Here is a 24522-nt window from a genome sequence, read left to right as displayed (position 1 = left end):
TTGCTTAACACATGCTGATTCAGAACAACACTCATCTATCCACTATTTACCTGTAGTTCTTTAGCCTTTCTTTTATCCACTGGTAAATGCTATTATTACTGAAATTATCATCATTTATTCATCTTTGTTTATTTGTAGAAGTTGTGTTTTTTTTTTTTTTTGTGGATTTTATGGATCATCCAGTTACATCTTATTGTATACTCATTTAACTGTTTATTGATCACTAAAAGCAATTAATACAATTGCAGCAATGGGATAATGGGCTGTAATTGGCATTAATTTACCTTGCAGCCTTGAAATGAGGGCCATTAAATTGGCAAACTTTCTAGATTACCATTCTGTTTGTCCGTGGCATGAATTTATTCAGCATTTAATTATCAAATTTTTTTCAAAACCATGATAAGCTTCTCAATATTTTCTTAGAATTTCTGCAAAAGAGTATGGGCTCTTCGCTATCTCGAAATAATAATACAAACCGAATGCAGTCTCTTGTTTACCCGTTTTATGAGTGCAGCGGGTATAAAAAACGGGAAAAAATGTTTATCTAATGCGTTTCGCGGGGAATATCTGTACTTATATGACCTTTATTTACACACTCTATATGTTATATCTGCATGTGAATGTATATTCATACATACTGTATAAAATGAACTAACAAATACATAAATGACACATCAGCACTCGCAATCTCTATTACTTCTTGAACTTCCAGCACATAAATGACACATCTACACTCTTTTTCCTCTTGGTATCCCCAGCACACTTTTCCTGTAAATGTTTAATGTATGATTTAATATTTTCTGAATATTTTTATAATAATCAACTATCACAGTTTTGGATTTATAAATATAGCACGTTATGTATTTTGATATATTTGACTCCTCTTAAGTTATATGTTGTTTATCTATGTACTTGCATACCATTGTAATGGCAAAGTATACAAATTTAATCAATTTTAAATTGACTTTTAACAGGCCTTAGGTCAAACCCCGCAGCTAGCTCAAATGAAGCATCGACGCGTTGGTTCTTCCCCGGATAATATGCATCCCAGACATCCAGGTTAACGCGAACAATAAATTAAGTTGATTCAATAAATGTATTTAATTGATACTTCTTAGATCGTTTGGTGAAAACCACTTCCGGTTCTTGGGAGATTGTCGAGAAGGAGAATGAGATAACGCCACCAGGAACTCCACCGCCGCCTTACTTAACCAGCTCCCCTATGCCCGTACCTGAAGATCCGAACGAGAATTGCGCTGGCGGTGCGGGCATTTTCATAGAATCACATCACTTTACGCCCATGGCTTGTGCTACGTCGCCATCGCAACAGAATCTACATTCCAGCCGCATTCAAGCAGCTCAATCGACAGACACACAAAAGGAGATTATTTCCATGGAGGACGAAAACTCTTCCGACCAGGAGGAACCATTCATTGACGAAAACGGACCGTTCAATAACTTGACGCGTCTGCTTGAAACCGAAAACGTAGTTTTCCTTGCGGTCTTCCTCAACTATGTGCTTTCCAATTCGGAACCAGCTCCACTTCTCTTCTACTTAATAACTGAACTGTATAAAGAGGGTACGTCCAAGGATATGCGCAAGTGGGCCTATGAGATACACTCCACATTCCTTGTACCACGTGCACCGCTGTCTTGGTATCGCCAAGACGAGTCATTGGCAAGAGAGGTCGATAACGTACTACAGTCGGAGTTCGATAAAGTGGAAATATTACGTACAGTCTTCCTGCGTAGTCGCAAGCGTGCCAAGGATATAATCAGTGAGCAGCTAAGAGAATATCAACAGAAACGTACTGCCGGACTTGGCACCATTTATGGTCCAACCGACGACAAGTTAGCCGAAGCAAAGGGTGACAAGCAGCGTGAGCAAATCGTTGACAAATATCTGATGCCCAATCTGCAAGGATTAATGTAAGTGCTTATAATCTGAGTTGAATTCGCGATTGCTGATATTTATATTTTTACAGTGAAGAGTTTGAAAAGGATTTGCCTCAGGAAGATGCTCGAAAACTTGCCCTATGCTCGGCACTTTCAACGGTCATACATCGTATATTTACCACACGTTCGCACCCAAATAGTATTGTGGATCGTGTCCATCATTTTGTCAGTCGTGAGAAGAGTTTCAAATCTCGTCTAATGGGCAAAACTCGAAAGGTATGCTTCGTAAATGTATTTCTTATTTTTGCTATGTAGGTAATTAGTGCTCACAACACTTCTGCATACGATGACAGAGTGAAGAGCTGTAAATATATATAGCTTATATAATAAACTATTGTAAGTTGAAAATTTAATTTAAGTATTTCGTTGTTCTTCAAAATTGTATTCTGATTGCATACTAATGGAGAATCTATGTATTAAGAGTAGAAAATATCTTTAGCATTCACGAATGCACTAGAATACTTCATTTAAATATGTGCTCTAAAGATTATAAATTAAATTATTATTATGTAATTACAATAGACAGAGTTTTTTTTATTGTTCTCTGAATTCTGTTTAATTATTTTAAGTCGACTAACTTTATAATACGCCACTTATACATTGAACTGTTCCTCGCTTATTTTAATTCAACATGTGCATTTCTAATATTTTTTTTCGATTAGATGGTTGTACGGGGTCATCCGCTGGTATTACGTCAATACTACGAAGTGACGCATTGTAATCATTGTCAAACGATTATATGGGGCGTAAGCCCGCAAGGTTATCATTGCACAGGTAAATAAAAACGTTATTATACATATATAAACTTACAATGACTGTTAACTTTCTATTGTTTTTCTCATTTTAGACTGTAAATTAAACATTCACCGTCCATGCTCGAAAGTTTTAGACGAAAGCTGCCCTGGGCCACTTCCCCAAGCAAAACGACACCCGCATAACGACAACAAAATCAGTAAATTCATGGATAAAATAAGACCTCGTACCAGCGATTTTATAGCAAGTGAGTATCTAGTTGAAAATTATGAAATTATTTGCTTACTTATTTAAATTCCTTCGATTCAGATGAAAAACGTGCTCGACAGGATGAGGATATGGATGCAGATTTAAGCAATGGTAAGTGCAGGTGTATTACGTCTTTGAGCTTTGATAAATGAATTGCATGTGTTGAATAGCTTCCCGCAGAGAGCTTCTCAGTTGTTTATACCTTAATACCCATTAAAAATGGCCAACTTAAAATGGGTATATTGAAGTATTTAGAATCAAAATTATTTTACCCTATAATTTAACTTGAGTAGAAAACCAGACATATTTAGACCCCATTTTTAAGATTCCCCCTTAGTTTTTCATTTTACTATATTATAGTAGCTATAAATTTAAATTTGAATGCCAAATAAATAAAGCAACTAATCAAGAAGCGCTCATCAAGCATCGATTGATTTCTGATTAATTGTACATAGACATATTTACTTATATTTTCCTATCTTTGCGGGAAAATATATAATTGTGGGGTATCTCGTAGTAAATAACATTGAATGAAGAGCTCCTTTTGTTATTAATTACAATTGAACATTTAAAATGATCAGTTAAATGAAAAGCGGAAAATGAACAGCGAACGCTGAAAGGCCAATTTGTTTAAACTTGAGACGATCTCCGATTTTTGTGGTTTTTGTTTGTGTTGAGTGTGTGGAGTCTTCTCTCATTCCGTTTTTAGTTCTTGTTATGAGCGGTCGTGCGTTCTATCGGCATATACATTTCGCAATATTTGTGTATTCAATTTATATTCTATATATTGTAATACAAACGAAATAAAATGATATTACAAAGTTTGCTAATATTCATGTGCAACTAAACAAATAATACTCGATTGTGTCAATTGTGTTACAAAAATGAATTCTTACGTTTAGTGTTGGTTTTGCAAAGAAGCGCAATCAAAGGCGCATATGAGAATTACATATGTACACAAATAAATAAAAGCTGGCAATGAATTCATATTCGTGGTAAACACGATAAAAGCAAAAGTCAAGTTCTGTTTATCTTTAATGGATAACTTGTACATACGCGCGATCCTCTGTGTGCCATATGTATGTTTATAAATGAATCGTGAGCGAGCACAACTGAATGCAGATGGCAGCCAAATCGAAACAAAAAACAAAATTTATTAAGCAAATATATTGTTTAAATTGTTTAATTCTAAACGCAATTGAAAACCAATTTGCTCTGTTGTCTTACGCAAAATTCCTTAAATTAGAATTTTAGTGAAATTCGAGAAAAGATAACACGTTATTCGAAAACTATAATAAATTCGATTTTTAAATATGGCTAATATGGCTAATAATTTAACATTGTTTAACGAATATTACGTGATTAACTAATAAATTTGTATCTATTTCCGCAAACTTGCCTTGAACTTAAATTTGCCTTATCACTATTATGTCGTTTCATTTTTGATTTAAGTTCTTTGACATAAAGTTTTATAGATGGCAAGGAACGGATCAACAGCATTCTTTCAAATTGTATATAAGGGTAGCAAGATTTCGTTATGAATGAAACTGAAATTCCATTATATAAATACGTTTTTGTTGTTGTTTATTTTCAAAACGGAAAGATAAAAACACATTTTTGGTTTGTCCGTGATTCAGAATTATATTGTTTTCAGTGTTTTTCAGCAACGTTGAAACAATTGAAATCAAATGTTTCGTGTTTTAGGCTGCAATAATGTTCATTCAAACCATATGCGGATGTGTATTTGTGTGCGTGGGAATATGTGTGTTTTTTGCTCGATGTGTGCGTGCCCCCAAAATAAGTTCAATGTGTTTACTCTAGTTCCTATGTAGATACTTTTTGTTTTATTTTAAAACTTCATTACGAAGAATTTCAATTGAATTTGCAAAAACCCTAGTGAAAAGTATCAGCAAATATTTGAACTGTGTTATTGCGTTACTGATAGTAAATTGTTAATAAACGAAAAATGTAATTAAATTTAATTTTCAAAGTAAATGCTGAACTCCAAAAGTCAAAGGCGTTTAATGTGAAAATGTTAACGTGAAAGTGTTTCCCTAAATCAAACCAAATGGATAGCAAACACGTAACAGCAACGCATTCCGTGCGTCGCAATTCCAGCATTAAGCGTCTATTTTCATGGGGAGGTCAAGGTGAGTGATAAGCGGACTCATTGATTAATTCGTTCATTGAATGAGTTCATATGTGTGGTTTTCAACAACTGCGAACGTTTTTAATGATTTTAATTGAATAAAAAGAGGGATCATTAGAAATATATAAATTATAAAATAAATATATGAAGTTAACAAACATTAGAGATAAATTTATATGATATTCAATAATAATGACATTCTCATGCATATCTTTGCTTGTATGCACATCTGCTTGAATTTGTTAGATAAAAGTATTTGTCCTTGCGTCTGGATTGACAATGAACACACAGTCAAAGTTTGTCTGCATATATACGTATATACATACATATATGACGTAAGCGGAAATTTCCGTAGAAAAGGTGGAGTGCATGAAATTTAATTTGCACTTCAATAGAGTGACACTCTTTGCACATATTCCATCCCTTGAATGTAATACAAAGAGTTCAAGGTTTATTTTAAACCAATTTCGGATTACCTTTCAAATAATCCCAAGGCGCTATATTAAGTTTACATTTGTAATTGACTCGATTTCTTTACAAGTGTGCGATGTATTACAATATATTTATGGCAGTCGCGTTTTCGCATATTTTCCTTAATAAGCTTCTCCATACCTGATCAGATCAATGTAATGTCGTCTCTTTCATTGACTCTCCATACACATTTTACGGTTTCTGTGCAGTACAAGGTATAGACAGCAATTAGTAATTACAGTTTATTGACACACTTGAGCTTTTTCAAGCTTGCGTCTATTTAACTCAAAAAAGCTTGGACAAAAACCAATACCTTACAATTGATATTTGCGCTTTGTCTGGGGATCGTTTGCCAAATGGCACATAATAAAGCTTTTCTGTTTGATTTTAGCTTTAGTATTGTGCTTTCGGTCTCGCGATGAGGCACACAAATTTATTCTTAACGATTGTGTAATTTTCTATCAGCGACAAAAAACGATTGTGTTTATATTATTAATGATGTGCGCCTCAATCTACAAACGTAAAATAGTTGATATAATGTCGGTTAACTTTGCGGTGAACATTGCTCGTTCAAACCAAAATATTGTATATTTTTTTTTTAATATTTGAAGTGTTGATATTTGGTGTGCAATTTGTGTTTATGACTAAGAACGGTAGAAGAAATAGCGTGTGAAAGCAAATAATCGGAGAAATTAATGGCAATAAAAATGACAATAAAACGTATTTAAAGAGTGACTAAATGCAGTTCCACTGAAAGAAATAGAGTGTGTATTTCTGATGTGCCATATAAAAACAAAGCATAAAATTATTTTTATTTGTTGCTTGCTTATTTGGTTTGCAGCTTAATGGTTGTATCTGTGTGTATAATAATTGAAGCACTTAAATCAATTAAAATATCAATATTCAGTCTGTATTTAACAATCTTTATAAAATAATCAATTACAGTTTATAATTTTATCTTGGAAAATCTAATAATATTTTTCTGGTGCATCTTCTATTCTTCTGTCATCGACTATGCCACAATTAAATCTAATTTACAAATGTCGATCGTGTTAAAGCTCATAAATCGAAATCATGAATTTAAATGGTGTTTATAAACGCATTTTCGACCCCATTTAATGAAAAGAAATAAACATGGGACGTGTATATAGCCGAACGTAAAATTTTTGAATACTTTCTGCATTTTTACACAAAAGCTATTTATATATTTGTCCATCGAAATGTACGTACACAAGTACACACACGTTTTCCTATATACTACATAAACATACATACATAGAAATGTATTCACATTAAATGAAGACAGATAAATACACACATACAAGTTATTAGCTCAATAATTTTTTTATTTGTTATCCGAACATTCTGAAAATTTCAGGATATATTATAGACAATTGCAACGAACCGAATCACAGTTTTGTATTAATTGTTAATACCAAAGGAGAACGTGATTTATACACAATTAACGAATTATTTCAAGAGAGAGAGAAAGATAGAGTGAACTAATGGGTCGTAAGCACCTGTCAGATAATGACATTTGATAAATGATTGGGGGCGTACACAAAATGTTGTTGACAATAGTATCGAGTACTAACTAACCAATTTGCAAAATGAAGACGTATAAAAATGATGCAGATAGTGATGATGATAGCGATGATTCAGCTGATGATGTCGTTGTACGAGGCCATAATGAGAAGCTGTTGCGATCAACAAGCCGAATTTTGGTTGCCGATTCCAAGTTTAAGCACAATCGAATCGAAAAAAGTGCCTCAAAGAGTAAAGTTGTAACCGATCCTAAATTTAAGCACAACCGGATCGAAAAAAGTGCCTCAAAAAGTAAAGTTGTTACCGATCCCAAGTACAAACACAATCGAATTGAAAAGAGCTCCTCGAAAAGTAAAGTATGCGAATCAAAGTCAGTAGGGCTTAAAGTGATCCCCCAAACAAGTCACAATGCGAAGAAGAACGTTGGGAATGTGGGTTCAGATGGGGATTCCTCTGATGACTGTAGTCCCATAATTCAACTGAAGAGAACCAAGTCGAAAGATAAGTCATCGTACAATGAAACTGAACCCAAACACACGATCAATCTACAGACGATCGTCAAGTTTATCAAAAGCAATAAGAAGCTACTTAGAACGGACGATTTTGCCTTCATTCGGCGTAAGACAATATCGGAACCTAGTACCGTCAGTTTGCCAATCATACAAGCACTGGCAGATTTACCCAAAGACTCGGATTCTGTGAAAGCCGATAAGAAGGTGAAGCTCGTTAAGAAAGGTAGTCACGATGGCGATTCAGTTGATTCGGAAGTTGTTAGTCCATCGAAAGTGCCTCATCCACGTTTCGACAGTCCCAAAATGCCAAAGTCAAGTAAAATATCATTCCCATCAAGAGTTGCAGCCAAGATAAAGAAGAAACACAAAATCTCGTTGGCAGATACAAGCTCAGTTGACCAGACTGAGACCTATATACAGCATTGTGGTGGTGAGCAGGTGGAAATTACCTTATATACTCCGCAAAATATTTCTTTGTTGTTCTGTCTTTAAGTCCTTGACACAATCCAACTAAATGTATCTGCCATCGATTTATTTATGCCAATGTCATTTTTTATTTGTAGATCGAGTGCATTCATCGTCGATTGTTCGCCAACCATCGGACCGCAGGCCGGACGTGAACATATCATTGCGATCGAACGGCAATGCATCCTGTAACACATCTCTGCTTAATAACAGTGACTTGCACAATTCATTTCCCGCCGTAAACAATGTCAATGCGGATACTCCTAGTGCCAGCGGTGGCTTCTCCGATCTTACAACAAGTGCGGGATCAGGAACTTTGGCTAATTGCCTAGCAGGTGGAATTGGTTTGCCGGCGACTGCGGATTTGACTACACAGGATTCAGTGGAAAGCAAGGATGTCCGCAGGGAAAGGTAAATTGCATCATATACAAACAATTGATGTGCTTGAAAACTGATTTGTATCTTTTTTGCAGCTTTCATCCTCAGCTCAAAAGCGCACCAGTTTCTGTTAATCGTTCGGAGTCGTACAAGGAGCGCTTGTCGAACAAGCGAAATCGCAATAGTCGTCGTAAAACCTCAGACCCTAGTTTATCATCGCGCAACATGTAAGTGAATATAAACATAGATTAAAAATTGCAAACCAGAAAGGAAGACTAAGTATATTTGATTTATATATGAGCTTAGTTTTATTCTAATTATTCAGGAAGCAAATTGATGCTTGCTTTTGCTTTACTTAAACTTTCTATAAAATGTTTCCAAGATCACACCTATAGGGAAAAGCATAATTGAAAAAAGGAGATAAACAACCACCATTAAATTGTCTTCATCTTCCCTAAGTTATCGGAATATTTTTGTAATACAAATTGCAAATGGGTATGCCAAGCTTTAAGTTCATTGCTTTTGAGCATTTGGCTTGGAAATTAACTGCACTATGAGCAATGAAACACCAGGCAGGCAATGACATCAATTACATTAGCTTACCTCTTAGGGTCGCACTATGGTGTAGTGGGTCATGGACTTGAGACTGACGGCATAATGTAGGACAACGTATAATAACATCAGTAGTATGACGAGTATTTCCGTCGCATTGCGAGACTCTATTTGACTTACTCAATTGAACATTGTTGCGGGTGGCGGAGGAGTGGGCAGCTCTTGATATCTTGATATTAACTTACCGGCAGCAGCAGTCCCTTGGCTTTAAATCAACAATATATGTGTTAGACATATTGACTGGCTGCACCTCTCTCGTATATATACTTTAAGTGGCAGTATTCGCTCTAAACTCGGCCAGAACGGTGCTGCAACTGTGCGCAGACTTCCCACTGAGCCCACGAATATTGCAAAAAAAAAAAGTCAAATAGGAGAAAACAAAGAAAACCTTTCCATCGTGCATAACAATAATGAAAAGCAAGGCTCGCTATACTCGAAGCAAGAGCTGTAAAGAGATACTAGGTCGTCATTACGATAGGTGAGTTGAGTAGTGTTTGAAATGAGATTAAACGATTTCTGGTCACGAAAAGAACCCAACTCGTGAAGAGCAAACGCTAAAAAAACTAAATAGAAACTTTCCAACTTTCTTATTATTTGCCAGACGAACGTGAATGAAAACTGCTGCAAAAACTATTAATTGCCAGCTGTATATTGATTTCCAGGCAGTGCATATTATTATAATTATTGTTAAACAGTTTGTACCAACTCAACTAAATTACAATATTTTGCTCTTAGCGATGATCAACCGGATGTGGGCCTCACGAACTCCAATTTTACGGGAAGCTCCAACTCAAGTCTCTCTTCGAACGATGGATCTGATAGTGCCAGCATATCGATGGAACAGGTTGCTGGAGGTATTTCAGGACCAACAATTGGTGCTCAAGCCACATCCAGTTCCGCACATCTCCACCAGCACCCTCATCTGATAATACAACAGAACGCGAATCTACACAGTCAACAAGACTCGTTCCAAGGCAGCGTAGGAAGCAGCAGTAGTGCCAGCAATGCCAGTTTCTGGAATGCTGGTCAGCCTCAGCTTCAACGACAATGGAATTTTGATAGCGACGATGATGATGATTTAAATGAGGCCGACTGGAGTTCTGTAGTCAAAGTTGAGATGCTCGCAACTCTAACCGATGCCGAGAAGAAGCGTCAGGAAATTATCAATGGTAAGTTCAATTGAATGTATAAATTTGTATGTAATGCTAACCTGAATGTATTTTTCAAAATTCACAGAGATCTATCAAACGGAACGCAATCATGTTCGTACTCTCAGATTGTTGGATCGTTTGTTCTTCTTACCGCTTTATGACAGTGGCCTGCTTTCTCAAGAACATTTGCTGCTATTGTTTCCACCCGCATTGCTATCGTTGCGTGAACTGCACGGTGCCTTCGAGCAAAAGATCAAGCAGCGTCGGGTCGAACACAATCATGTGGTGCAGCATATGGGTGATCTATTGTCGGAAATGTTCGATGGACAATCTGGTGAGATTCTGTGCGAGCACGCGGCTCAGTTTTGTGCTCGTCAACAAATTGCGCTTGAGGGTCTCAAAGAAAAACGTCACAAGGATGAGCAATTGCAGAAATTGCTTAGGAAATCAGAGTCGCACAAGGCTTGTCGTCGCTTAGAGCTTAAGGATTTGCTGCCTACGGTATTACAGCGACTAACCAAATATCCTCTGTTGTTTGAGAATCTGTACAAGGTAACACTTCGAGTGCTGCCTGAGAACACAACTGAAGCAGAGGCTATACAACGCGCTCTAGAGTCTTCTAAGAAAATTCTCGTCGAGGTTAACAAAGCGGTAAAGACAGCCGAGGACGCACACAAGTAAGATAATTATGAAAATGAAATGATATTCAAAATTCTAAACAAAAAATTGTTTTCGTTTACGTACAGACTGCAGAACATACAGCGCAAATTGGATAAGTCATCGTACGATAAGGAAGAATTCAAGAAACTTGATCTAACACAACATCGTCTTGTGCATGACGGAAATTTGACAATGAAAAAGAATCCTAGTATTCTGCTTCATGGGTTGCTATTCGAAAATATGATTGTTTTGCTTACAAAGCAGGTGAGAAAACAAACAAATTTTTGCTTAAGTTCTATAAATTAATAAATTTTTATCTAATACAGGACGATAAGTATTTGCTAAAGAATCTTCATACGCCGATGACAGTCAGCAATAAGCCTGTGAGTCCCATCATGAGCATCGATTCGGAGACTTTAGTACGTCAGGAAGCTGCAGACAAGAATTCATTCTTTCTAATCAAGACAAAGACCTCACAAATGCTTGAACTGCGTGCGCCCAGCAGTTCCGAGTGTAAAACGTAAGTTTTCTTTTAAAAATCAAATAAAATATTGGGCTATAGCTTGGCCAGGGCAAAGTTCCGAAATTGCTCTTTTTCGTTTAATGTATATATTATATTTGCAAATTATTATTGTAGCTGATTCCAGACGTATATTTACATATGTGAATATTTTCAAAATATATGTATTCTCAAGCGACTGCACTTTGTCAGATGAACGCGCCTGAATATTCTTACAGACATACATATATACCTTAAGGGGATCCATTTTATTATGTGTAGTATTTATATTTAGCGGTTGAAGCCCATTTAATTATTATTTACAGAGAAGTAGTACAGATATATTAGTTGAGTCATTTGCCAAAAGTTCTTTACAACAATTGTTTTATTTAATGCGGATATTAAACTAAAATTAGAAATTTGAATTAAAAATGTTGATGAAAATTGTGTTAGTAAATAGTTAGTAATCAAACGGAACTTGTCTTGATGGCAGCCAGAAGCATTTGTGTATTGTTATTATTATTAAATTTGATCTAGTCAACGCCATTGTTCTCAATTCCACAGTCCGTTGTCTAGAAATGAAATATGGCCAATCAATTTGACATATCAAGGATCTTAAATAAGCAGTCAACTTTTCAAGGCACCCTAGCTTGCCTTAACTTACACGGCAGATGTCGTTCCATGAATGCATCTCATTTTGGCATTACGGTGAAAATTACGCATTTAATTCAACCACTTAAGGCAAAACAGCTTGAAGCGGGCATATTAACTTTTTCGGTTTGCTAACAAATTTATTGAAAGCTAATTTAAAAATGCCGAAATAGGAGAAAACAACAACATGATAAATTCGATTGTCGTCAGATAAAATGTTATGCGTACTGGCGGAAAAAGTAAATCAAATTAGTATAAACGTTTATTTGAAATATTCAATGTCAATAACATTTTATTATACCCTGCATCCTGTATTAAACCGGGGAAGTAGGAGAATGCTAATGTTGTTATAGTATTATACGAGAAAAAATGTTTTGTTTTGATACCTTTTCCTTTTATAGTAGCCCCAATAGATAACTAACAAATTCACTGAATAAGGGAGTGCAATAGAGTTTTATCTGCTTTAATTGAAAATAGTGTATGAAAGGGTATAAAGACTTCGTTACTTCCTAGACAGTTGGCCATTAATTTTTCGCTTTGTTATTGTTTTTTATTTGACTCTCTTGCGCTCGCTCTTTCTCTCTCTGTTTATGACTCTCTCAAGTATGACCTCAGTGAAAATCGCAAAGTCTTACGGTGTCAAGCACATGCATATGAGTACATATGCATATGTATGAATGTATTTATACACACATATATGCTTGTGTGTTTATGTAGATGTGCGTATGATACAAGCTAACCGCAGACCGCCTGTCGGATGTCGGAGGAAGCGAGAGCTTTTCCAAACGTGTCGCGCATCGGCTATAATGAGCTATGGGGTGATATTGTGTTGGATTCTGCTAACTTTTGTTCGCGTTGTTTGCGCCTCTCAGTTTGCGTAGAGTGTTCAACGCGTGTGCGTGTTTTTCCCACTCAAAACGTGTTGTGTTCAGCGGAAACATTTCGTTTTATAGTTTGGCTTTTCAATAATATACTCATACATATTTATTTATTTATTTTTTTAAGAAATAGTTATTTTACGTCGTGTAGGATAGTGTGTTACTTGACCTTATAGAGTACATCATATATAAATATGTATATGCATATAATTGAAATTAAATTGAGTGTTGACCATATCCATTTCCTTGTTTGTCAATTCGATAGGTTTTTTTACATTTTATTTTTACATCAACAATGCTTTTGTTGCTATTTTTTATTATTTTGTATACCCTTGAAGTGGGCATAATAGTTTTATTACCTTTAACAAATAATACTCGTCACCCTTTCGAATGGTATAAGGGAAAAATACGTTATATCGTATATAGCATTCCGGCGAAAGTTTCTCAAAATACATAAAGTGTCAAGTCGATAATGTCAGTTCGTTCTATACCATAGGCAGGTGGAATCTCGCAGTCGACCGAACCCACTGTAGTTTCGCCAACTTGTTTGTTTTATATTTTGAAGCTCTTTTTAAATAGAACAACCTCATGACATTCTGTTAGTGTAGATATGTATATACGCTTACACAAACGTCTGGATATACGCCTTATTATCAGAATGTATACAATACTCTTACAATACATAAATTAAGTCATGTGTAGGAACAACCCTTTGTAATGGGCTCTATAAAAGTTGCACAATGAGGTACTCAAGTTACATTCACAAACTCATTGGTATCAAAAGCATCTTAGCGAATCGACAACTTGGAATGTATATGACAATGAAAATATATCTAAACCATTGTGATGCATTGTGTGTTATTCCAGTCGTAATTTTGTTGTGATTAGAGATGAGTTTTCTGTCGCCGGACGACATGTTCAACGGTTTACGCCGTAAAAGTCTGTGTAATGGCGGACTATCGTTACTATCGAGCAAAACGAGCCCGAGCTCCTTGCAAGATCTAAGCAAAACAAAAAATAATCGTCGTCGTGGCAGTTTTAATGAGATCTTTTGTTCTAAAACCACCGAACAAAGTGTCACTCCAAAGCCCACAAATCGACGTGCTTCATTGGTATCCAGGTGAAATACACTTTTATTATACAATTGTTCCATTATTCTTTAGTGAATATCGCGGTTCGGTTGGTGAACCTGAATTTTTTAAGATACTTAACTTAAATTTTAAATATATTAAACGGGAAAATTACGAAATTGTTTTACATACGCACTATATATATATATAGTGTCATATATATATATATGAACAAACATTACATCATCTCCGTCTTTTGTCTTGTTTTGTATTTTCGTGAATTACTCATTATTACCCTTGCAAATTTAAAATGTGTAACATTGTTTTGAACTCATTAGCATCTATATAATGTTATCATACAATACCACTAATTATGGCATACATTTTTTGAACGAATTTTATTATTTTGTAGGGTGAAGATTCTAAAGCAAATAGGTTAAGAATATATTACATTTTTTTTGCTTAAATGTTTAATTTGTTTACTTATAACTTAAATTTCTCTTAAAAATTTGCAGATGGTTTAAGCATATTTCTGAAGCTACAGCGCAACAGTATAAGCCTCGACCCAAGAACACCAACAGTCAGGATGCATCCGTCGACGATTCGATTATTGCCACATTACCGCAATCACAGCACAAGGAGTCTGTGGATCCTGCACCCGATCGTTCTCATCCGGTCAGTGCCACAGCAACGGTCACAACAACTCCATTGGCTCCAATATTACCGATAGCTGTGGTAACGCCACCGATTTCGGCAAGCAGTGAGAATGGCTCGAGTAATCTGCGCCGCGACAGCACACAGAGTGATAACTCTGGCTATTACAATATAACAGCTAAGCGACGTTTTAGCCAAAACGATACTGGACCATCGGTTAGTCGAACGATGTCGACCCGCAGCTGCGGTGAACCCAACAACAATTATCCAAATGCTGGCCAGGACTTGGCTCCTGTTGTGTTACGCCACACCCAATCGGCAAGGGAGGCCGGCAGCGGCGGCAATGACACGAACGCTAATGCGAATGAGGATCGTGCAACGACCTACGGTCTGGTTGGTGGCCAGTCGAAGCGTGACAGTGCAAGCATTGTTTGTTCGAATAATTCAAATAATACTCGAACATTGCTAATGCAGTCACCGTTAGTTGATCCCACTGCAATTCAGATCAGCATTAGTCCAGCTCACACAGCTGAACCCGTGCTGACGCCGGGCGAGAAACTGCGTCGCTTGGACGCTTCCATTCGGGACGGATTGATAGAGAAACAGCGAATTATATGTGATATCTTCCGCTTGCCAGTTGAGCATTTCAATGAGATTGTCGATATTGCTATGTTGCCAGAAGCACCCAAAGACTGCGCTGATGTCGCTTTAGCTGCTTACGATCAAGTGCGGATACTGACCAAAATTTTGAATGATTACATGCATGTCTCGCCGGAACGGGAGATCTCAGCCGTGTCCACAGCGGTGTGTGATCATTGCCATGAAAAGGACAAGTCCCGCAGGACTGCAAATAGATCTCCACCCCCGCTGCCACCGCCGAACAAACAACAAGCACAGGGTCAACACCGAACACCGCAGCTAAAGCGGATTCCCAAGCAAAAAGCCGCTGACATCGAGGAAATCGAGGTGGCAATACATGAAGACGATGACGGATATTGTGAAATTGATGAGTTGCGCTTGCCTGCAATTCCAACAAAATCACCAGATGTCTCCACTCCACTCGCACCATTCAAGTTCGCAGTTGTTCCACCCACTGAGAATAGCAACTGCAATTCAGAGACGACGACGAAGCGACAGAGCACAATTAGTGTTGATAGCATTCCTGAAGAATCCGCTGATGACCTACAAAAGGGCTTGGTTAGCGAGACAAAGTTACCAGAGGTAGATCCCGTACTTGAGGCTCCCAACAATGTGGAAGAAAAGGAAGCTGAAGCCGTAGCTGCTGACCCAAAAACATCAACGAAGTCAACAGAGAAGATCGTTGACACTGCAGTTGCTGTTTCTGTTGATGGAGGAGATCACGCTGTAGATAATGCAGACAAAAGCGATCACATTGAAATCAACGATGTGTATGATACTTTGGTAAGTGATTTTATATACATATATCTCTCAATATTTGCGAATAACATTGTTATTTATTTTATGCTCAACAGGCGGCACTTAACAAAGCCCACACCACATTGTCCATGATCGACAACTCCACACAGACAGCTGTGCCTTTGCTATCCACATCTGGTGTGGAAAAGGCAGTTGTTACAGCTTCCACTGCTTCGAGCAGTGGGACTCAGTGTGGACTCAACCGAATCCAGCATGCCAGCTCTTTGGAACCAAGCGTACCTTGTCATGCTCTTAGCGGCATTGTAAATGTTCTAAATGAACAAATTTCGCTGCTTTTGGTGAGTGTTAAATTCATATAACTTTACCCTGAGCTGAATCATTAATATAATTGCCATTTTTGTCTGCAGCCCAAAATCAATGAACGCGATGTGGAGCGAGAGCGATTGCGTAAAGAGAATCAACATCTACGTGAGCTTTTGAGTGCAATGCATGAACGTCAGCGAGTTGATGCACTTAAGGTAATTTAATCCTGCCCCATTTACTAATTAACGTAAACAACACAGTACAACTTTTAAATATACTTTTGTATATCCACATAAGCTATTATTGGTGAACGTAAACAGACAAGTATAATTGGTTGTAAACAAATTATAAAATGTTCACAAATAATAACTACAATGCACGCTCGATAAATGTAATTTGTCGATAATATAATAGTGGCAATATATAGTATACAATAAGTATTTTTATTTCTGCAAGAATTGGTTGGGGAAATCAATATTGAAATTAAAATCACTTAAAAATGTGTTTATAGAAGCTTGAATGATTTCTGTTTAAACGAAACCACTTTCGTGGGAGAATTTCATTTTAATTCCGTATAATTTCAATAAATCTAAAAAACGGAACATTTGGTGCTAGCGAGCACCTGCTGTAATTAAATGCTCAATAATTTCGGACTAAGTTTATCAACATTGCGCTTCCGGTTGGGTCGATCGGAATTTCGCACGCTATTCTGCGAAACAGCTTTCACCAGAACCTTTTCAATTGTTTCCTGTCATTTTTTGGAATGAGTAAAATAATTTCTATATAAGTGAATTTAAAAGCCTATGGTATATAATTTGATTTGTTTTTTTTTTTTTTTTTTTTTACATAGGAAACTCCAACCGATATCCTGACTATTCTGCAAGCGGCTGATGCAGAATTCGAAGATGATATTGATGCCATTTCCAACACATCTCTGACACCGACACCCACGCCTCTACCTACAACAGCTTCTGTCAGCGACAGCACTCTGGAGTTACAGGATCTTCCAGCAGAAATGGCTACCGAATTTTTGGAATCGATGTTGAGCAAAGAAAATGTTGACGATGAATTGCAATTGCTGGCTGGCTCCTATAAGCTACCTGAAACACTAATAGTGGCCGTAAAAAAGTACAAGCTGGACCAGGAAAAGGAGCAGAAGCAGGATCATGAACAAATCAACAACGTAAAAAACTAAGTAAGTAATCAAATACTTAAATCAAAGTAACTTTTATTCATTATCATTTGACTTTTTTTTAGCGACAGAAGCCATTTCAATAATATCCATTTTGGAGTAGATGATTCTGTGGACTTATTATTGCTGTGGTGTCCAGAGCTCCTTCCTCATGCAAACACCATGTCTGGTATTCTGAAGTTCTATGTTCTACGAGGAGACACAACTCTTGTGTCTTTGTTTTGCTGCGCCATTGTCCAATTGAATTGGCAGTGTTTATGTTAATATATATAGCCTTTTTTAAATTAAACTTACTTATTAAAGCTGCATTTGCTGCTTTATCAAGTGGTAAGCGGATGGTGAAAATAAGTTTTGAATTAATATAAATATATTCCATATAGCGACATTAAATAAATCGATAAAGTTGATAATTTCCTGATAAAACTAAAACTAATGCTACAACTAAAAATGCAAACAAAACAGAAACAATTATTTTTATATAAAATCATATCTACTATTTAATTGATGTAGAACACACAATATACAATGTTTGATACATTTATACACCACTGTATTATGTGAAACTAACTAAAGAACAACAAAGCATTATCTATCTTATCCTTTAAGGCTTTATAATAGTTGAAGCTTAGTAAATCTATGAAATGTATTTTAGTATTCACAGTTTTGCGTAACGAAAAAATGTAGTAATCATTTGGCAAGCTTTCCAATTGGCTTTTTTAGCCCTATGATGGCTTCACACGAAACAGCAAAGTTGTACTTATACATACAGAAATACATTTGCATCTGCATTTGGCAGCAAATCGTGTGTGGACCATTTGTCTTAAGTGAAATTATGAAAATTACTCTCTGGCCTTTAGAATCAGACTTGTTGTACACTTTTGAGCAAAGCTTTGAAAATTACAAACAACATCAAAACTAACAATACATGTAACTATTTTCGTATACATAAATATATAAATTTGTATTTGTATTTGTTTTATATAAAACAAAATATTAAAGTATTTACAGTGAGCACTGAAATTATAAAAACTACTATTTGTTTTTTTTTTAATATTGGATTGGAAATCAAATGGTTCAGGGCGAAAAGATGTTCTTTTCTTTCCTTCTATGATATTTAACCAATTTTACTTCAGCTCATCTAATACTCATCAATACTCTGTAATTTTGATTATACAGCTATTGGATCCTTAGTTACTAAAGTAAATCTTTCTGCAATCCGTGTTAGTAAAATAAGTTGACATATAAAAAGAAAACAAATTTTACGCCTTTGGTTTTTAAAAATATGTGTCATCATTTATTGAATTTTTTTTTAGTTGGGATTGGTTTTATAACATTATTGTTCATTGATGTTTAAACAAGTACATTTCTAATTTAGCTTCGACTTCAGGATGCTTTTTGTACCGTTAATTTATTTTTTTTTATAAATTATGGTTTTAGTATTATTGGGTTGTCAACTTGAGTGTGCCATTGAATGCAAAAATGTATTTAATTATTTAACGCTTACGATTTCTACGTAAATAATTTAAAATTTTTGTTGAGAATTTGTGTTATTTGGTTCGCTTCAAACATTTACTGATCTCATTTTATCGAGCGAGAGCATTCCAAATATTGTTTCTGTTGCAAGTTTTCTGACAGTTTTGTTATCGTCAAGTGAACTAAAATACGAAACTTTAAACGACTATGTAGCATTTAATTCTTTTCCATTGATAAATTAAAATATATAGAATAGTTAAATTTATTCAATTGTTCTTGCTTAGCCTTTTGCACATACAACATACATATAGCTGGCTTATATAATGTACAATACATAAATATATAATATACATATATAAATGTATTTATATTTTTATTTAACAAATACTTTCATAGTTCTTCATAATTGTTTTATGATGCTTTAAACAAACATTTACGTTTATTCATTAAATATGTTTACATTCATTGATATTGATGTATTTTTTATTGCATAGTTGAAATACTATTTCAATTTATTTTACTATACATTTTATATTTGCGTCAACAATTGCCTTGGGGTCTTCTTGAAATGAATTAAGTTTATACGTTAAATTAGGTAAGTAGCGCACTTAAACAAATCACATTTCAAACGAATATTCGATTAATGGTTTAATACTGATATTCAAATATGCAAATAAAGTAAACAGATCATTCCAGTACGAATTAAAAACAATTTATAAATAAGAATTCTAGCATACTTTTGCAGACAGTAAAATTCGTTTGATTTTCAAAACACTAGCAATATTACTGTAAATGTTTAAGAATTATAAACTTTGTGTTTGATAAAATCATACCCAAGGCAAAACTCATTTAAAATATATTTTTGTAAATACGTTTTTTCTGAGCTTTTTTCACACTCTATTTTAGTTTAACCATCATTTGTTCAATTTAAGAATTTACAATTTGGCGTTGAGTTTTGTTTTGTTTTTTTATTGTTTTTATCAATGCGCGACCCTGGCCACGGATCTTGTAGCTTTCGGGCACTACAAAGAACCATTTTGCAAATAGAGATCAATAGAGAAAACGCATGTAGAAGAAAGCGGTTGTATAATGGATATGTTTTGAGCAGTTTTCCATGATGTCTGCTAGTTAACTAGTGTGGGTTCAATTACTATATTATTTTACTGTACTGGCGTGTGTAAATTTTTCTAAAAAACATTTTTGCTTGCTATTTTGCGTTTTTTGTTTTATACGTTTTGTTGTCAAGCTATTGTCATCGTAAACAAGCCAAAACCCAGAACTGAGTATTTGAGTATTGAGGGCCAGGGCCTTGCACAAGAATAATGATTACAATACAATACATATACTACTAAATAACTAACAACGTTTAAAGCATAAGTATATAGTATTTGTAGTATGTATGTATATATCATAATTGTATATAAGTATTGCAACAAATTTTCACTACAAAAACTGCGCACTGAACTTAAGGGGCTAGCTTATAAATTATTATCATTAATATTATTCTGTATAAGGATAGGGCTTTTTAACTAAGCAGTTTTGTTTTCAGCTTTCCTAAACTTGTATGCTCGCTAAAGCTCGCTGAATGGCATTGTTGTTGTTGTTGTTTTGTTTTTGTTTTTGTTGTTGTTCGTATATGCTTCACATCGGTGTATTAAGTTATCCCAACATGTGTACTATAGTTGTAAATAGTTGGTGTATAAATTGTATTTGCCATTTGCGCTACCAATCAAGGGGTTTCGAAAACGGAGGAGGAGCACAACATGCCCGCAACTGAGGCTAACAAATACACTTCGCTTCATTTAGTAGGTGGGTTGCTGATACTCCATGCCAGGCTGTTGTTGCTCCATGCCTAAAAGACAACACACAACAATCATATAAAAGATACAAAACTCGCATACTTCAAAACCGTAAACTCACCCTGCTGGGGCTGGCCAAATGGTGAGGCGCTATACTGCTCATTATCATTGTCCATGGAGTAGCTATATGCCTGTTGATGCACCACATTGGCCGGATCAGTCTCAAAGGCCGAGGTGAACTCATCACCAGCGCCAATTAGAAAACGTTTGTAAGCCATAAATGCACACAAGGCCTGCAAGGAATACAAAGGCTTATAATAAATGCATTAAACAGCGCACAGTGCATAACTAACCCAGCTGAAGATGTTGAAGAAGCAAAAGACAATAGCTGTCTTCATGCTTCCGGCTCCAATGCCATAGGGTGGCATGGGAGCTGAGCTCCACTGGGACCACAAATAGAAGAACGCGATGAAGTAGAAAAATGCCCAAGCAGCTGCAACAATAGAGCATGAAATGCATTAAAAGTTCTGCATGCATTTTGAATATTATCATACCAGAGAATCCCATATCCGCCATGACGTAACGCTTTCTGCTCTTCACCGATGACATGCGCTCGAACAGAAACTCGCCTCCAATAAAGCCCATTGAGGCGAGAAAGCCGAAAACGCCAATTGTATTGCCAAATTTACAGGCCATGCCATCGTTATTGTATAGGCAATACTCTTTGCCATCCTTTTCCACCCAACCCTCGGAGGATATGCAGCCAAATACGACGATGGAAAAGAGCTGAAATCATCAAATCAAAAGAATAACAAGCAATGTACAAACCATTCACATTTATTTATTTTCTGATGACATGCTTAAAATAATAAATAATAATAATGTGTGCCCTCGGATATATTTAAAGTAAAAATTCTCTTGGGTGACGAATCGTACAGAGGCAAAAATTTCAAAATGCTAACCCATTCATGTCCAAATTAAAATTGGGACACATAGGAAATATTATTTTCATAAATGATTAAAAGGAGCACCACTCCGATTTTCGATAATCCAAGTGCTTCGGTATGTCCTTACTGCAATATTCCCTTTTGGGCAACTTTTGTCCATCCATATATATATAAATAAATACGAAAATGTAAATGTTAAATGTAAACTCAATGTTGCCTATAGGCAACAGTGGGCATAAAAGGGCTATGATGGTGTCCACCAAGAGTCTTTCCTGCTTATCATGAATATAGTAATAATAATAATCTACGGCGAGAGCAACCGAGTTAATGGTACATTTTATTCTTTTTTCCATCATTATCATATATTTCGACAAAACAAAATGTCTAGATTATTTACTTACCACCACCTTAAAAATCTGTTGCTGATTGCAGTAAATAATTATCATTGACCATATGTTCTATTAAATTAGCATGCTCATACAATTGTTTTTAATTTCGAAATACTAGATTTGACATTTACATAGAAAAAAATGTCGTCTGTGTCGTATCCAACTGAATGTTATATAAGTTGCCAATAAACAATTATACCTTGCTCTGCTATGACCACCGAGTAGAAAGCGCCATCTATGAGTCGCAGACAGATGCTTATTGCAACGTCCAGCGTGAAATACACATATTTATAAAAGTATTGATTTTCAGGAACAGGTGCAACAAACTAGAAGTTCAAGTACAACCAGACACACACATTTACATTCACAAAGCATTTGAGTTTGTGACCCAATTTCAAGCGAAGGCCAAGTTTAGGCAGCATGAGTAGCGCCTGGGGATAGGCAATGCCAACAACAACTGAAATAACAAAAGCAGGTCCTTGGCTAGGCTAAACTTGGACAACTGACAGCGGCCTGTTGTCGTTCTCATTGTTCTCGTTCTTGTTGTGCTTAGATGTGCAAACATTACGTATGTACGAGTTTGAGTATATGCCGTCAGCAGAAGGAGAAGTGCCATTAAAAGTAAATAAAAAGCAAACCCATGTTAAGCATTATTCTCACTCCTGTCGTCTAGGTCTCTACTCGCCAATGACGCACATGTAGGGGGCCATTACAAATGGTTTTTATTTTAATACCCCATTGCATTGGCTTACATTTTATGGCCTTTATTCCAAATTTGTACTGTCGTGAGACTTTTAATATAAACTGCACAGCTGTTTCTGACCCAAATCTCGGTGTGATTGAGCTGCTCAAGCAAATATCAAGCCTGTTATTAACATCCAACACAAAATCCCACTCATTTCCCAATGACTTGACAAACGTTTGCATGAAATAAATAAGTGTTGAATAAAATAAATAAAGCTATCATACAAAACAAATGTGACCAGTGATTAATCCAATAAATTAATAAATTTCAATCAAATCATAGGACTCATAGAACATGATTTATTTTTGCATGAATTTTAGTTTTTTTCGAGTTTAAAGTTTAATAATATAAAATTAATTCCTGTTAGTTCATAGAGTTGAGCAATGCTTCCCAACTTACCCAGCAGAGGGCACGTATGACAACTTGAGGTTTCATGGCAAATGTGACGGGGTCGAAGGCGCCACCTGCCTTGCCTCCGCCATAGGCGCCACCAGCATTAATGTTGAGAATTTGATTGAGTACATCCATTTCCGTTGCTAAATGTATTTGTTTTTATTGTAGTTATTTGTATATGCGTCTATGTGTATTTATTAAGTATAGTAAGCGCGTCAGTCGTTGTGGGGTTTTCTCTCGAGTTTTTCACGTCTTGTTGTGAAAAATCGAATGCTTCTACAACGCCAGCTCAAGGGCAATGTGGGGGCGTCTTGGTCGTTGCTTTTATTGGTATATGTTTGGCTGCTTGTTCTCGTATACGTATACAATCATGAGCTGTGCGTGTGTTTGTGCTATATGAAGTAGTATATCGCAATTATAGATTACAGCACACCAGGAATTGCAAAATCCAAACTGGGATTCGCGTCTTTATACTCTATTTTTGTTCTACACACTCGCGCGCAATAATTGCAAAAATCGTAACCGTTTGTATTCCAAAATAAACAAATGACGCGCACAATTTATTTTTTATTATTAATCATGCATTATTAATGAATAATCCACAAATTTCAAGGGCCTGATTTTCACTTTTACTTTTTCTTGCTGAACGGCCAACGCGCAGGACTAACAGTGTATATGTGAGCTTAAATGATAGGACTTTGGTTTTCGATAACTGTCACTCTAGTATCGATGCTTATTCAACTATCGTTTTCCGCTATTACTCTGATTACCACGAATATATTGTATGGAAGTATAGATCGGACTTAATGTGTATAATTTTATTTTAATTGTACAAATTCAGATAATTCCACAATTTTTTATTTATCAATAATGTTTTTGATTAGCGATAGTATCGTTTTCAAGGAATTATCTCAATACAATAGTTGAGCGCAAAAAGTGTTGCCCTAAGCATTTTCTGTCAAAATTCAAATTTATCCGCACAAAATTTATGTGTAAATTAACAAGAATATAATTTAAAGAACTTTCTTAGCTATACAAATTGAAAAAACAACGTAGAACAAACTTAACCTCGAAAATAATTTAAAAAAAAGACAACTTAAATAATCAAGACATGAGGCAAAATGTTAAAACAACGAAACGACAAAGAATACAAGCGAAAAAGATTTCAGATGAGAAACAACTCATTAGTCTATTCTTTCAACCGAAAAAGAAACATTCAAACCAAAGGAC

At 35.7% G+C, this 24522-nt stretch overlaps 2 protein-coding genes and 1 long non-coding RNA gene across 9 annotated transcripts in view; 1 reads left to right on the top strand and 2 right to left on the bottom strand.

The window, feature by feature from the left end:
• LOC117566983 (uncharacterized) overlaps window positions 1-18578 on the top strand; it is a 29325-nt gene extending 10747 nt beyond the window's left edge. For 4 of the 7 annotated variants that reach the window (XM_052005967.1, XM_052005969.1, XM_052005970.1 and 1 more), the window contains 17 exons: window positions 975-1059; window positions 1119-1929; window positions 1986-2172; window positions 2619-2730; window positions 2804-2956; window positions 3019-3069; window positions 8199-8511; window positions 8574-8705; window positions 9826-10259; window positions 10327-10918; window positions 10988-11165; window positions 11228-11421; window positions 14515-16075; window positions 16147-16389; window positions 16459-16569; window positions 17205-17537; window positions 17612-18578. In XM_052005967.1, coding sequence (XP_051861927.1) covers window positions 975-1059; window positions 1119-1929; window positions 1986-2172; window positions 2619-2730; window positions 2804-2956; window positions 3019-3069; window positions 8199-8511; window positions 8574-8705; window positions 9826-10259; window positions 10327-10918; window positions 10988-11165; window positions 11228-11421; window positions 14515-16075; window positions 16147-16389; window positions 16459-16569; window positions 17205-17537; window positions 17612-17632 — 5511 coding nt within the window. In that variant the 3' untranslated portion in view covers window positions 17633-18578. Of the gene's footprint in view, window positions 1-974; window positions 1060-1118; window positions 1930-1985; window positions 2173-2618; window positions 2731-2803; window positions 2957-3018; window positions 3070-5011; window positions 5109-7105; window positions 8066-8198; window positions 8512-8573; window positions 8706-9825; window positions 10260-10326; window positions 10919-10987; window positions 11166-11227; window positions 11422-14514; window positions 16076-16146; window positions 16390-16458; window positions 16570-17204; window positions 17550-17611 lie in introns of those variants that run through there. The other 3 variants (XM_034246646.2, XM_052005972.1, XM_052005971.1) reach the window with 3 other exon arrangements.
• Window positions 2507-3389, bottom strand: LOC127565763 (uncharacterized). The gene is made up of 4 exons (XR_007955120.1): window positions 3231-3389; window positions 2996-3160; window positions 2767-2932; window positions 2507-2656 (listed from the first exon to the last, which is right to left on the bottom strand). It is a non-coding gene; the product is annotated as an uncharacterized LOC127565763 (long non-coding RNA).
• Window positions 18579-18928: 350 nt separating the features above from the next.
• LOC117566990 (synaptogyrin) lies at window positions 18929-23964 on the bottom strand. The gene is made up of 5 exons (XM_034246658.2): window positions 23299-23964; window positions 21373-21604; window positions 21172-21311; window positions 20940-21111; window positions 18929-20871 (listed from the first exon to the last, which is right to left on the bottom strand). Exons 1-5 carry the CDS (start codon window positions 23425-23427, stop codon window positions 20822-20824), a joined length of 723 nt encoding a protein of 240 aa, XP_034102549.1. The 5' UTR covers window positions 23428-23964; the 3' UTR covers window positions 18929-20821.
• Between the last annotated feature and the right edge of the window lie 558 nt (window positions 23965-24522).

Source organism: Drosophila albomicans, chromosome 3, assembly GCF_009650485.2.
Source record: "Drosophila albomicans strain 15112-1751.03 chromosome 3, ASM965048v2, whole genome shotgun sequence".
Lineage (NCBI taxonomy): Eukaryota > Metazoa > Arthropoda > Insecta > Diptera > Drosophilidae > Drosophila > Drosophila albomicans.
Note: the sequence above shows the minus strand (reverse complement) of the source record. Positions and strands in the feature narration are given on the sequence as shown.

Coding starts and splice junctions, on each gene's coding strand:
- LOC117566990 (XM_034246658.2), bottom strand. CDS start 23,427: ATGGATGTACTCAATCAAATTCTCAACATTAATGCTGGTGGCGCCTAT. Junction 21,605..23,298: donor TCATACGTGCCCTCTGCTGG/GTAAGTTGGGAA, acceptor TGATGATTTCAG/CTCTTTTCCATCGTCGTATT. Junction 21,312..21,372: donor GGCGGATATGGGATTCTCTG/GTATGATAATAT, acceptor CTATTGTTGCAG/CTGCTTGGGCATTTTTCTAC.